Here is a 14,346-nt window from a genome sequence, read left to right on the forward strand (position 1 = left end):
AGGAAAGAAAACACAGGACCTTAATCCTAAATGACAAAAAAACTTAGGCAATATAGCCTAAGCTTAGGATAACTTTTACTTAAGTTTATTTTAGCACCCTATATAAAGGTTCGCTGTTTTCTTGCCCCCCCGAGGGCATGCACGTACAGACAAGCATTTAGTGGACAGATCTTTAAATCCCAGCCGCTCGCAAACCTTTCCCTTGAAAAAGAAACAATTTACAGCAATTGGTTGCCGAAAGTCTTCGGTCAGTGGTTGCAGCTGGCTGGTCGTGGTCACCACCGTGAGTTGTGTTACCTTCTCAGGTATCTCGGATGGTTCACAAGAGGTAGAGGTATCCGATATGAACCAAGCATCAGCTCCAAACCCAAGCCATGCTCGCGTTGGTGGTCTGTCCTAGACTTGGCGACTTGCTGAACCACTTACGTAGGTATGCACCAATCTACAAACTGTACAGTATCAGGAGATAGCAGAACTCAAAGCTTCATCTTCAATCCGACCGTGTATGCCAAGAACACCTAAGTAAGTTTAGGATCAACTTGCTTGGTTCTTTAGTTTATTCTTGCTCCGTATCAAGAGTCTTGAGTCTTCTATATCTAATATCGAGGGAGTAGCTCCCTGTTCCAACATTTCACAAACATTTCACTCCACCCCCATAGGATAGTAGCCATCTCTTTTCAGCTCACAGGGTTCTGCCTTCAGGTCCTTACAACTTATCCAATCACCAATACCGCGTCGTTGTTGCTCAACCGCCAAAAAGCCCTTCCGAGCGCCACTGCTGATCTTCTCTGCAGGAGACCACTAGTGTCATCACCGTGCCAAGTTACCAACTGTTACCTACGGAGTAGGCCAGAGGATATGATGTGTGTGCCTGACTGAGCGTTATCTCTAGAGTCTAGCGTCATCTCCTTCTCTCTGTCGTCTTGGCTTTCATATAAGCTGGGCCGAGCTGACCCTCCTTGGAAAGCCAAAGGGCCACTGTCGTCAATAATGCCTCCATCGCCATTTGCCTTTACGTCATAGCACATCCATCCTTTTTGTCACTTGTGATCGTGCATGTATGAACAAGTTGCCTCGTCTAACTATTGCCCATGGGAACTTGACCAGGATCGGACATTACCTGACTTCATTCGTCACCAGGGTCCCTTGTCGTTCTCCCTGTCTTTTGAAACGACACGATCCCTGTCGGCTGATGATCGTCCTCACTACCGGTCGGTTAGGCGAGCTGACCCATGCTCAGCGCAAACATGGACTGCCATTCTCCTCCATTCACATTGTTTCAACGACATCACGTGACGCAATCAACCTCAACTGTAGACGACGAGATAGTGGAAAAGATGCAGTGCTCTGCCATTACCAGGTTCCAGCCTTGACGGAAACCCCCATGGGTCTTGTTGAGCGTCTCGACCCTAATAGCTGGCCTCAGAATCTTCCAGGCTGGTCAGGTTTAATATTTAATGATTCTGTTCTCCATCCGACCACCACAGGAGGGGTCTCGTGCCCCCTTGCATATCACCGTAGGCAGCCCACGCATGTATGATGTATGCCAGCCTACCATATTTTCTGGCTGAAGCCAGGAGTGAGGCATGTTTGGCAATGTCTAATCCTCCCCTCTGGAAAAAGATTTTCGGGGGCCCTTATGCGCTATTCGGGCGGGGATGCCATGTACAAATGAAATAATGCACCCAACGCCCAGAAATGCTATCTACTACGTATCATCCTCTATGCTTGTTATACAGAGTCTCGTTTTGTCATGAGATTCACTGTTTCTTTTACCGTTTCTTTGGGACAAAGAGACTTGGCTTCCCCTTCTTGCGAGAGGAAGGCGGGTGAGGTGGGCGTCGTTGCTGGGGACAGTATAAGCAAAGAGTCTCGTCGAACTCATAGTTTTAGAAATACCTGGTTGTTATTGTATTGCGGCCCCGGATTTGAAGGACCCGTCGGAATTCTAGGTCCTGTTGGGGCTTGGGGTCTGCTTGGTAACAAGGGACCAGTCGGCGCTGCTGCAGGCGGTCTCTCAGGTGGCGCCAGGCCCATTACTGACATTGCTGAAGGGTCGGTGGGAGCCTTGGGCGGCCGGTGCGGCTTGTTCCCAAACTTGCCCATGAGTCCACCGCCCCGAGCCTTGTCACTTGCTATCTGTTTGTCTGTTAGCTTACAAAACCTTGTTCTCGGCGTTTGTTATGTTTGTGGACATACCCTTTTAGGAACTGGCTGATTTGAATCTGGTCCGTTATGAGGTCGCTTTCGTGCTTCTCCTGGAGGCTTGCTTGACGAGGTATGAATGACAGGAGGCCCAGCAGAGCGTGGCAGAACCCCAGCCGGTTCGCCTCCTGCAATGCCAGGTATGTGAGTTGCGGGAGTCGTTTTCTGCTGAGCTCCCTCGACCTTGGGCGAGTTTGGGCGAGATGAGGGCAGTGACGATGAAGCTTCCAAAGATGCATCTCGCATGGGAACATCACGGGCTGGAGCTTGGGGTAGTGAGGCAAGGTAAGTGCCCGGCTTTGCCTTTTCGAGGGGCTTCCTAAACATTGACAACACGTCGCCATTAGTGTAGCGATCTCTGGCTTGAGCATCCTCAATGAGTTTTCGCCAGAACTCGCCCTGAACAAGCGCTCTGGAGTCACCAAGAATCCACAGCGATGATTTAGCACGAGTTAGACCGACGTTCATACGTCGAATATCAGTCATGAAACCGATACCGCCAGTAGAACTGGCACGAACACAAGAGAAGATGATGATCTCACATTCGCGACCCTGGAAAGCATCAGTGGTGTTGAACTCGATTATGCTTGTGATGTTCTCGCCATATCGCGAACGGAAGCGGTTTCTTAACTCATAGAGTTGAGCTTTGTAAGGAGTGATGATACCGATCTTGCCTGTCAAGTCGCATTCGCGGTACTCGTTACTAAAGCGATCGTACATCTGTATAGCAACATCCAACTCCTTGGTGTTGACCAGCGACTGGCCCTTGTGGCCCCTCTCCTGGACACCCTGGACATCGAAGAATCGATAGGGACCAAGTAGTGCACTCTTGTGCCACGGCTGTTGCCTGAGCTCATGCATGTTCTGTCCGTCGGCGAGTTGTCCTTCGTAGAACTCGCGGCTGGGGAACAAGCTGATCTCTGGATGCATACGGTATTGCATGTCCAGCAAATGCACCGATTGGGGGTGGTTTTGCTGCATTCGGACGAACAGACTCTGATCGTAACCAAACTTCGCCGCCGACTGTGACAGAACTGTAGGGGGGAGCTGTTTAGGATCTCCAACGAGGATGCATTTGTAACAGCCGTATTTGAGTGGAATCAAGGCGCTTAGCTCAACGCACTGGGCAGCCTCGTCGATGATTACTGTTTCGAACTCTACGTCCTCCAGGTTTCGAAACATCTCGTGACCACTGCCACTCAGAGTAGCGCACAAGACCTGAGCGTTATTGAGGATTTCCTGCTGAACTTGGCGGCGTCGCATTTCCATCTCTCGGGCTACAGAATTGCCACTGCTCTTGTCGGCATCGATTTGTTTTCCATAGGACATTTGGCGTCGCTTCAATTCGTCGAATTCTCGAGATAGCTTGTTGTAGAGGGTTCGATCATCCATGAGCTTTGCTGCTTCCAGTTGGGGACGCAGTTTTCCCAGCTCTTCCTTTACCTTCCCGGCATTCTCGTGGAGTTGGTCACGGTCGGCTTTGGCTTTATCCTTGGTTTGATCGCCCTCCATGCGGGCCTTGACAAGCTCGTCTAGGGTGACGTCCCTTACAGCTGCATTAATGGCATCACTCCGACCGAGTCGTAGCACGTTGATATTCTTGGTTTTCCCCGATATCGTTTTGACACCAGCCTTCAGACGTAGCACTAATTCATCGACGGCGGCGTTACTGGGTGCACAAACAAGAAGCTTTTTTGAACGGCTTTGTTTGGGAGCCCCTGGTGCACCGTTCGGTCGCAGAGGTACGCCCATGGGAATGCCTTGATTGCTTAGTTGACTTAGTTGCTCAGAGAGCAAAGTTCCAACCATGGCCACGATGGTTTTCGTTTTTCCAGTACCAGGAGGGCTGCCTATATTAGCTTCGTCATGACCAAGACCGAGAGACTTACCCCTGAATAAGCGTGAAGCCATCATTGTCGTGAGCGCCTAAAACCGCCATAGCCTGTCCTCGGTTAAGAGCATAATTGTTCATACAGTTGTTTATCTTCTCATCTCCATACTGCAGAATAGGAGACGGTTCAGCATTCAGGATTTCGTCCATTAGATCATAATACGGCAGACTCTCCAGCGCAGCGAATTCTCGCTCGATTGTTGTCATGTTGGTGATCTTCACTCCGAAGACGCTAACATTCGGGGTCAACACCTGTGTCATGGGATTGTTTCGGGAAGCCACACGATATGTGATCTCGATCAGCTCCTTTTTGTAGGTGATGCGGTGAACCCTAGCCAAACAATGTCGAGCTGTCTGATCGATCAAAGGTTGTTCCGATTCCGAGACGAGAAGGATGTCGCCTTCAGAAACACCGCGCTCTCTGCTTTGGACCACTGGCATCGTGAAGGTCGCCTCCAGGTAGCTATCGACGCTCGCACGGCTTGCAATCTTCATACCGAATGGCTGAGACGTGAGCTCATCCTTGGCTGTGACAAAAGAGCGCCAAGCTTCAGAAGCAAGCAGGGGAAAAAAGGTATCCTGGTACGTTCTGGGTTCAGAATACTTGGTGGCAACTTCTGAAGCTGCTGGGCCATTGGGAGGATCGTTACCTCCATGGAAAATGTCCCAGGCTAGCACTGTGTTGTGTAACCTGTCCATGGGAGGAATGACTCTGGCTCTCCTATCCTTGACCGAGCGCTGCTGTCTAACCTTCTTCACTGGTCTACGCATTTTGTCTTGCAAAGCCTTTGCCATGCGCCGCTTGTTAGCTTCTTCCAAAGCTGTCTGGCCTCCCGTGCTAAGGGCAGCTAGTTCGTTATCGGCATCTGATACGTCTTCCTCTTCATCAGATTCTTCTTCGGAACTGTTTACCATTATCTCACTTCGGCCGTGATCTTTGCCAATGAGGCCCAGACTAAGCAAGCCGGAACCCTCACCAGGGACAGTTTCCCCTCTAAGAGCTTTGGCCTTCGCTATGATCGCAGCATCGCGCTTCTGTTTTTCAAGTTTGGCCTTTTGTCTGGCCTCCTTGAGTGCCTCGACCCCCTTCTGATCCGGGGCAGTCTGGGTTCTAGGCTTGATCATAGCTTGAGACCTTGTTTTGGCCTTTGCCTGATCCTTAGCTTTCTTGGCCTCCAGCTGCCTAAGGATGGGGCTGTCTATAGATCTGCTAAGATCGAGCACGTCATCACGATTAGATCTTGATGATGCTGCCGTGGTTGTACTGCTAGATGATGTGCCAGACTTGGACCAAGCGTCAAGTTTGCTTTGTTTCTTGATCCCATCTTTGGGTCTCTGTACTAATGGTGTCTGCGCAACACCGAGCTGGTAGATTTGGATCTCATCGTCTGTTTGTCCAAGGGCTTGAAGAAGTTCCGCTCGCTGCTGGTCAGTCATGTTGGTTGACCTGACAAACTTGCCCGGGACATTTGTAGGTAGGCAAGCATCAGTGATAAGCTTCCGGGAGGCAGGGTTAATCTCATGGTTGTTTTCTCGAAGTCGGGTGAGAATCTTGCACAGGACTCTCACTGTGACATCAACGAGCCACTTGTCCTTCAGACGAATCATGTTCTCCATTCCACCAAAGTGTTGCTTTGCAGGGATAAGGATTTGCGACATAGTATCCTTTTCACTTTTGTTCAAAGCCTTGGAGATCGCTGATGTGATGAGACCATCCTCAGCGACGAGGGCTTCAGCGAGTTCCATAATTTCTCGGCAGAATTCTGTCATGACGGCGTTCTGAATGTATCGAGACCATCCCTCAATGTTTCTGCACGCAGTAGAGACAAAACGCCACTGTTCGCTCCACCAACGCAAGACCTTCGCAGCCGACATAGGCTCAAGGGTCTTGACTCGCAGGACTCCGGACATGGGGTCAGTCAAACCACGGAGGATATCCCGACTCATATTTAGCATGGGCCTGATAGGACCCCAGGGGTATGGAGGTTTCAAAACTCGCTCTAGGGCCCATACTATGGAGGAGAGGGTCTGCTCAGGATGCAGCTGTGACATTTGCTCGAAGGCGCCGCTCTGGGAATACTCTCCGGTCCAGCTCTTCAGCAGCTCGGCAGCTGCTTCAGCAAGTCCTGCCTCTCCATGGGTAGAGAGTGTAATAGTACCTTGGAAAGCCAGGCGGTCGTCAAAGAAGGTATTCAGGTCTGTGGCAGCGTCTAGCATTTCGGACATTCGGCCAAGAAGATTCCCAAGAATATCCACTGTTGCAGCAAGAGACTTGTTGAAGTTCTTGCTCGAATCACTCAGTTTATCATCGCTCTTCAAGGCCCTGATCTGTTCCACACCAATCAAGGGCTCTAACGACAAGACGATATCTCTCGCAAGATCGACCTGCTCGGTTGACAAATCGAACATCTCAATAATACCTTGCCAGAAAGCCTTCGAGTCCCTAGTGACAGCGGATTGCAGCTGGCTGCCCTGCAGGCAAGCTATATATTCCTCCGCAAAGACTTTCATATCGAGTTTCATGGCAGCTTGCATGACCTTTTTAGCTGCATTTGCTACCTGAAAGGTGACCCAGCCTTCCCTTTCATCGCCAGGGGCACGCAAGTTCCGGAGAATGATGCCTTTGTATTTCATAACGAGGTTGAACGCACAGCATGCGTAGAGATGAGTGGTTCCCGCACCAATCTTCGTCTCTGGGTCGACAAAGGTTGATATGGTAAGCTGTAAAGCATCAAATCCAGCTCGAATACACGCCGCACGGCCCGGTTCCCCGATAGCCTCGTCTTTCGCAAGTGATTCGAAGAGAGTGTGCATTAAGATCTCGCAAGCGTTATATCTGCGATCGCGGCCGACTGACTGGAGCCATGGATCGATCCAAGACGTAGGAAAGGGGCCACGAGAGACATCGTAGCCAGTCCAGCAGTCTTCTAAAGACTGACGAAGGAGATTCTTGTATCCGGGACTCGCAAAGATTAAGTCAGCGATAACATTTGGCCGGGCATCACCGATGACATCCCAAAAAGCCCTGGGTGCCTTCTTTAGAAAGTTTGTGAGGATTGTGATGGCCATTACCAAGACACTCTCTGCAGGGCAGAACTGGATATGGCGGAACAGAAGGTCGTAGATGTGACTGACTGTGCCACTCAGTTCAAGATTCCGTAACCGCTGCAGAATGACGTCCGCAGTCAACGTCCTGAGAATTTCATTGAATCCTTCCCAGAACTGCGCCATTTCAGGCCATGAGTCCATAGCTGAAGCCTCTTTTTTGGAAATGTCCTCAATGGCCCTTGTCAGACCGCTGCTGACAGCCCAGTCGAACTGTTCCAATGTCATACTATTGCTGTCAAGGTTTCGATAGTTATCTGTTGCCCATTTCCGGCGATCCTGGTTTTTGAGGTCAAAGATAAAGTAGGTCATTCCAGGCAAAGGCTCCTTGGTCCCAAGCTTGAGGCCACTTTTACCTTGAAGTCGCTGGAAAACATACTGAAAGGTCATCCTTCGATCCGCATCCTCCATATACGGCATGCAGCATAGTGCCTCGTATATAGAGATATGGACCTCAGGTAGATGCTCACCGAGTTGGGATTTCTTGAAAGTAGAGCCTTCTGAAATGATCTTCTCAATAAACCCCTTGGCCCATCGCAGGCTTAGGTCGATTCGTTCAACATCTCTCTGCTCCAACATCGACCGAATATCGACTACAACTTCTTCATTCCATCGTTCTTGGAATTGCTGCAAGAGTTCTCGGCGCTGCATATGCCAATTATAGACACAATCTGCGCAATGCTTTAGGCACCCGTTAAGCCTCTCGCTGAGCTGCTCTCCCCATTTCCCTTGGCTTGATTGATCGAAGCCGAAAATCAGGCAATTCCAGTATGTGACCTCGAGCCGCTCCTTTCCTGCCTTAATTCGACTATTCTTTTCTTCTGGCGTAATCGATGAGTCGGGGTCGTCCACGAGTTTGTAGTTTTCATTATCCTCATCGTTGATGCGTGGGCACAGGAGATGACATTCCTCGTCGAAGCGTTGAATCTTCTCGTACCATTGGCTGAGTTGCTCATGAAGATCCATTGTAGGGTTCGCAGGTACGTTGGCGCATCTCTTGCGATCGTGGCTAAAACAAAGGGTTCGGGGGTGATGTGGGAGGTCGGATTGTCATGAGGTTGCGACAATTTATTGCCAAGTCTAGCGAGGATCGCATTCAACGAAGAGAAGGATATGCCCAAGGTTGTCGCAACGAGATGAAGGTTGGTCGGTCGTGGTGGTCGAAAATTCGAAGTTGTGTTGAGGGATCGTTGCTGGGGCACTCTGGCTTCAAGATCAAACAAACCCTTCCGTAAGTGTCTGATCGTTTGCGGGACAACCGTAGGAGATAAAACGGTGATGCGAATAAAAAAGTCTGAGTCGCAGAGAATGTATGAAGTCCCTGGATATCCTGTCGAAGCTTGTATTCCAGCAAAACAATGAGCCTACGGAGCAATACGAAAGAAGAAGATCAGGATAGGAAAATACCTTAGTTGTAACGCTAAGGTAGGTCAGAAACTGGCTGGGCTTTGACGCGCTTGAGTTGCCGCGTTTTCTGCAGGGGGTTTAATGAGAAATAGCGGGCCGTTCGTCGCTGGCTGACAAGGCACCGAAGCCACTGATGTCTAATTTTGGTGAAATGGTTGCTGAGATGGCTTGTGATAGGACACAAGCAGGATAATGCATTGCATGTGTAAGAAACATAGTACTTAGTTGCACGAAATGCTGAAGAGGTGCAACTTATTTAACGAAAACAACCCCCAATTGGTATCTAACTACAGGCACTTAATCACTGTCCTCTTCCTTCAGCTGCTTCTTCAATCCTGCTTTCCCTCCATACTGCCTCTTCCCCGTTCGCTCCATCAGCCCATCAAGAGGACATTTTGATTTATTCCATTCCTCGCTCCCCTCGCTTGTGTTTGCTCTACAGCGGATACAACTTCGTCCGTGTTGGACGAACAGCTTGTGCAATCCATACTTCAGATGATTGGGGATGCGCACCTCCAGATGACTAAATGTTTGATCTCGAGTGGCTTTGGGGGGTATCCATTTCAACCATCCACTGATGCGGTGAACATGGGTGTCGACGGCGAAGCTAGGTTGTTGGAGACAGAAGAGAATAACGCAAGATGCTGTCTTGACACCAATACCAGGGAATTTGGTGAGTGTCTGCATGGCTTCATCAGGAGCCATGCCATGTATATGGTCTAGTGAAAGAATATCTTGGTCTGTCTTTAAGATTTCAAGATCTTTTTGACCTTGAGTTTTGTTGTCCGCTCCGGCAATACCAGATAAGTTTCCCCCTTTTTTCTCTTGCATAAAGGCCTCTCGTCGTTTGGTGTTCTCTTCATGAACTAGCTCCAGGATTGCCTTTATGTCTTTGCCCTTGACTTGAGCCAAGCCGCCTGTCTTGATTGATTCAACGATGGTGGGCAAAGGAGCAACTCTGACCTTGTTCCAGTCAACGCTGCCTTTCCCAATACCTTGGTCAACAGTGCCGAATGTGGTCACCAACCCCCTGAATGCTGCACTTGAGTTACGGTTGGAAGTGTTCGCGCTTAGGCGGGTACGAATCAAGGCATCGAGAACAGATGGTACCTCTCCGCAACCCGACACTTCCAAAGATGGCGCTGGTATCTTCTCGGGGGCTTTTGCTTCTCCATGTATTTTTGCCAGTCGGCGATAGACCTCTTCACATTCTTCTGCTGACGGGGTGTTCCACTCTGGAAAAGGCGTCATACCGGGAGTAAGTCCATACGGGTTATTCTTCGTCTTTTTGACCGTTTTCCGAACTGGTGCTTCTATTGCCACCTGGAGATCCTCATCCTTGACCTCCTCCTTGACGGATGAAAGCTTGACTTGAGGTTTAGTTACTGTGTCGTCATCAGATTCGAAGTATGAAGTTTTTGATGTTGATTTCCTTGGGCGAAGGGATCTTCGGGTTGCCAACTCCGTGACCTGGGTCGAACCTTGCTTCGCAGCTTTCATCCCCGATTTGGCCACAGGCGAGACCTCTTCGACTTTGGCACTTTCCTCCAAGTCCTGCATTTCTTTCGAATTTTCCGGGGGTGTAGGAATCGATTCGATATCCTTCCGGGGCGCACGGACAGGTCCCAGATTGTGCGGTAGGTCATCCAAATACTCATCCTCCACCTGGTACTTGGTCTTCCTCCCGGTCTTCATTTTCTTCACGGGCACCACCTCTCTACGCGCATCCTTACGTTTCCGTAATGTTCGAGCAGCCATCTCGACTTGCGCAGAAGGTGTGGAAGTGTGGAAGTGACGAAAGATTGGTGATGATATAGGTAGACTCAGACAGGGGTGCAAGGTTGTCCAAATCTCGAGGGGAAATAGGAAACAGCTTTTCATTCCACAAGAGCAGGCAATATCTCGATGTTCTATATCAACATCCCACTCATTTTTGTTCTGGTCCTGGTAAGTGTCTGATCAGTTTTGCGATTACTTTACCTCAGGTACTTATCTAGTTGATCGCATCAATGACCTCAACAGTCGACACAAGGATCGCTGGGGTCTACCTATCTCCACACTGCAAATCGTCGCTCTGCCGGGATCCACTGAACTAGTACCTTGGGTGCCTTAGTTACCTATTGCCTAACCGAAACCTAACTGGTCAGAGTGGCTTTACGGAGTAGGCAACGCTACCTGTACCTGACTTACCCTATGCCATCCGCCGCTCTTGAAATAGCAACTTCAAGCAGCATCAGAACACAATAAAAACATTTATTATGTTCTTCAAAGGTTCCTTCAACTTTTACAACTCCTTTTTCTTTCTTTCATTCAGGGATCACAAATTATTACTCACCGGACTTCCATCATACCAAATGAGGGCTTAGCGACACTTTAGCTTCAGGGAATGTGATATTTCAAGAATGTTCTAACGTCATACATCTGAATGAATGATGCGCAGTAGAGTCTAGCGAATGGCCCAGCGAAATATTCTCTAAAGACATTCATAAATCTAGCCATGTTTCTAGACCTCGATCCGAACGGCGGTGGATTCATTCATCAGATTCAAACTTTCTGCCTTATAACATCTTTACAACACAAACCCGTTCGACGCTGGATCCATCATTAGAAGCTACTGAACATATACAATAGCTAGTAAGACCATTTGGACTCATTAGATAACCAATATAGATGTGGTATACGTACTCTCAGATTGAGTAACGTAGCTAGCAGATCTCGTGTGGTTTATATGGATATGATGTGCACTGCCCAAATAGTGAACACTGGTGGACTGGAACATCGATTGAAGAGCTTAGACCGGGTAACAAGATCCCTTGATTCTATAAGACCTTGGTGAGCTATCTCTCGCTGTGGTATAATGGAAAGATAGAGGAGATGGGCTCCTACGCACATACAAGCACACATAAAGGCAGTGCCTGCGAGCACTGATGCGATGATGCTAAAGGAAGCATATATACCTGTTATTGTAATAGAGCTGTAGCACAAACATCACGAGAATATGATACAGTCCTCAAGAATATAACTGTCGTTTAAATAAAAATGCTTAGCTGGTTAATAGTACTTATCCCAAGGTTTCAAGACGAATAAGAGCTTTGACAAGACAAACGACCCATAGGCCATGTTGCACGGACCAAATATTCTCAGAGCAAGATATATGTTGCCCCAGATACCGAGGAATTCACCTCAAGTTGAGGACCTAACCGCTTCTGATACAATAAAAGCCTTCTCTGGCTCTCTCCTGCAACCAACCATCGCTTTTCACTTTCTATTCACTAGTCAAGGCAACAACTGCCTCGTTTGCTCGCGGTATGCAATAATAATCTTTTCTTTCTCATATTGTGAATCACAGTAAACTAATGCAACAACGTAGACATTTCTCTTGATCGCTAGGCTCAGGTCGATTCTCAACCATGCCTATCGAAAGAATCGACCTTGAGGCGCAACAAGAGACGGATGACGTGTTATTTCTTTCTGAAGAATATCTTGGGACTTTTAGTCGTCGAAGACGTCTCTCATCTTGCACAATTGGGGATGAGGATACCAGCAGTCACTCAAACACCCCAGCCCGCCTCCTCGAACAGGGTGAACTTGAACTCAAAGCAATAAGGCTACTGAATACGACTATACAAGCCGGCTCCTTTCTTGAAGTACGCCCATTCTTTTCCGGAAAATATCTTATTGAGTTTATTCTGGTCAAAATCCTTTTTCGATGCCGGTCTACAAATGCGGTCAGAATCCGTGGCACACCGTTCCTGAGAAACCGTTCAGCTTTAGCAAAGCTTCCAAAGAAGCCAAACGAAGTCTGCATGCTGATATGTCGGGATGACGACACGAACAACGAAGAAGCAACAGACATCAGTACATCACAAGTGATTCAAATGCACACACTGCTGATAACCAACGCCAAATACCCCAATTTCAACCGGGCTGTCTTCAATCCAAGATATCCTGCAGAAAGGGGCCGACCGAATGTGCAGTCCACACACTTAACCTGCCGCTAGAAGCTGGAGGTTTGCTACGCTGGACAAAGGAGCCGTCGGAAGCAGGTTGAAGAATCTCTTGTTCGTATTGACCCTAGCGAAGTCTCACGGAGAGAATATAGAATTTCCAACGAGATACTCCGCAACAGATGGCGAGGAACTACCGCCAGAGGAGGCTCATGGAACCCCTTTTCGGGCGGTCACCTTATCGACCTGGAGTCTGAGCGGCCCAGCGAAGAAGATAGAGGCCACGGTCAGCGGTACACGATATTTGACTCTTGTTCCGGTGCTGGTGGAGTATCGCGAGGAGCCCTCATGGCTGGCTTCAAAGTCCAATATGCATTGGATAAAGCGCCCGAGGTTTGGGATACCTACCAAGCAAATTTTTCTGAAACCGAACTATTCAAGATGTCGCTTGACCAATTTCTATCCAACCCGCAGACGAGTCATATGCGAGTTGATGTTCTACACTTTTCTCCGCCCTGTCAATTCTTTTCGCCAGCACACACACACGCATCAGAACATGATGATACAAATATCTTTGCTTTATATGGCTGCAATCAACTACTCAAGAAGTTGCGTCCCCGTATCATCACCGTGGAGCAAACATTCGGGCTTACGCATGACCGGCACGAGGAGTACTTCAATGGATTCCTCGGGGACTTCACACAGCATGGATACTCCATACGCTGGAGAGTCATAAGGCTTTGCACGTGGGGAGCTGCTCAAGACCGGAGACGCCTAATCATTATTGCCGCTGCACCGGGCGAGAGACTTCCAACCTTCCCCCAAGCTACACACAGTTGTGAGGGCGGCAATGGACTGCTGCCCTACAATAGCATCGGAAAGGCGCTAAGGGGCATCCGCGCAGGTGATGATCTTCATGACCTGGATAATGTCCATTATTTCGATCCACCGCGAGCGCCATATGACCCAGAGCGCCTGGCAGGGACCATCACCACTGGCGGAAGTGATTTTTACTACCCTGACGGCTCACGAAAGCTCACTCTTAGAGAGTATGCAAGCTTGCAGGGATTTCCGAAGTCGCATCAGTTCCTCGGTACGAAAACATCCATCAAACGGCAGATTGGAAACGCGTTTCCCCCAAACACAGTCCGTGTTCTATACAAGCACTTAGAGCAATGGCTCTTGAAGGAAGACCGTATGAATTCATTCACCAGCAACCAAGACATCATCCTCATTGAGGATGATTCCGAGGCAACAGCCAATCTTATAGATGATTCTGAGGATAGGCCACGCTACTCTCCGGACATGATGGACGGAAATATTGTTGAGGCTTTCGATATCCAACAACATCGACGCGGCAGATACCCATGGGCTGTCGAGGACATGGTGATTGACTTGACCTAGCTCCTGAGCAGGTTTGGCCAAGACAACATGTTACAGAGAACAAGATTAGCGGTTACTGGCTTGGTATTGTAGCAGCCTGGAAACTAGATGACAGTTTTTCTCCTTGGAGAGGGCACAATGTGGTAGATATCTGTTCTGTTCGAGCTATAGATCCATAGATACCTACCTTAACTTAGAGGTACTTAAGGTAGTCGTCACGAATACAGTGTTTGATTACATTACCTTTAGTACTTTAGTACTTTACTTGGCACACACGCTTTAAGGCCCGAGATACCTTTTGTAAGAGAGAGCCGATCTTGAACTAACACCTGCTGTCACTGCCCTCTCTCTTTGCCCTAGGTCGAGACCCCCTTTCCAACTTTTGGCAGTGATTCACAGCTGGCGCGC

At 48.8% G+C, this 14,346-nt stretch overlaps 3 protein-coding genes across 3 annotated transcripts; 1 reads left to right on the forward strand and 2 right to left on the reverse strand.

The window, feature by feature from the left end:
• Positions 1 to 1,772: 1,772 nt before the first annotated feature.
• FTJAE_11107 (uncharacterized protein) lies at positions 1,773 to 8,167 on the reverse strand (the record flags this gene model as incomplete). Its single annotated transcript, XM_037344016.1, has 4 exons — positions 1,773 to 1,847; positions 1,900 to 2,139; positions 2,200 to 4,051; positions 4,095 to 8,167. 4 exons carry the CDS (start codon positions 8,165 to 8,167, stop codon positions 1,773 to 1,775), a joined length of 6,240 nt encoding a protein of 2,079 aa, XP_037201839.1.
• Positions 8,168 to 8,905: 738 nt separating this feature from the next.
• FTJAE_11108 (amidophosphoribosyltransferase) lies at positions 8,906 to 10,366 on the reverse strand (the record flags this gene model as incomplete). The annotated part of the gene is made up of 1 exon (XM_037344017.1): positions 8,906 to 10,366. One exon carries the CDS (start codon positions 10,364 to 10,366, stop codon positions 8,906 to 8,908), a length of 1,461 nt encoding a protein of 486 aa, XP_037201840.1.
• A 1,652-nt stretch (positions 10,367 to 12,018) lies between these two features.
• Positions 12,019 to 13,959, forward strand: FTJAE_11109 (DNA (cytosine-5-)-methyltransferase; the record flags this gene model as incomplete). The annotated part of the gene is made up of 2 exons (XM_037344018.1): positions 12,019 to 12,477; positions 12,610 to 13,959. The coding sequence occupies 2 exons, from the start codon at positions 12,019 to 12,021 to the stop codon at positions 13,957 to 13,959; spliced, it is 1,809 nt and encodes a 602-aa protein (XP_037201841.1).
• Positions 13,960 to 14,346: the final 387 nt, after the last annotated feature.

The sequence above is a fragment of the Fusarium tjaetaba genome (assembly GCF_013396195.1).
Source record: "Fusarium tjaetaba strain NRRL 66243 chromosome Unknown NRRL66243_c0000269, whole genome shotgun sequence".
Taxonomy (NCBI): domain Eukaryota; kingdom Fungi; phylum Ascomycota; class Sordariomycetes; order Hypocreales; family Nectriaceae; genus Fusarium; species Fusarium tjaetaba.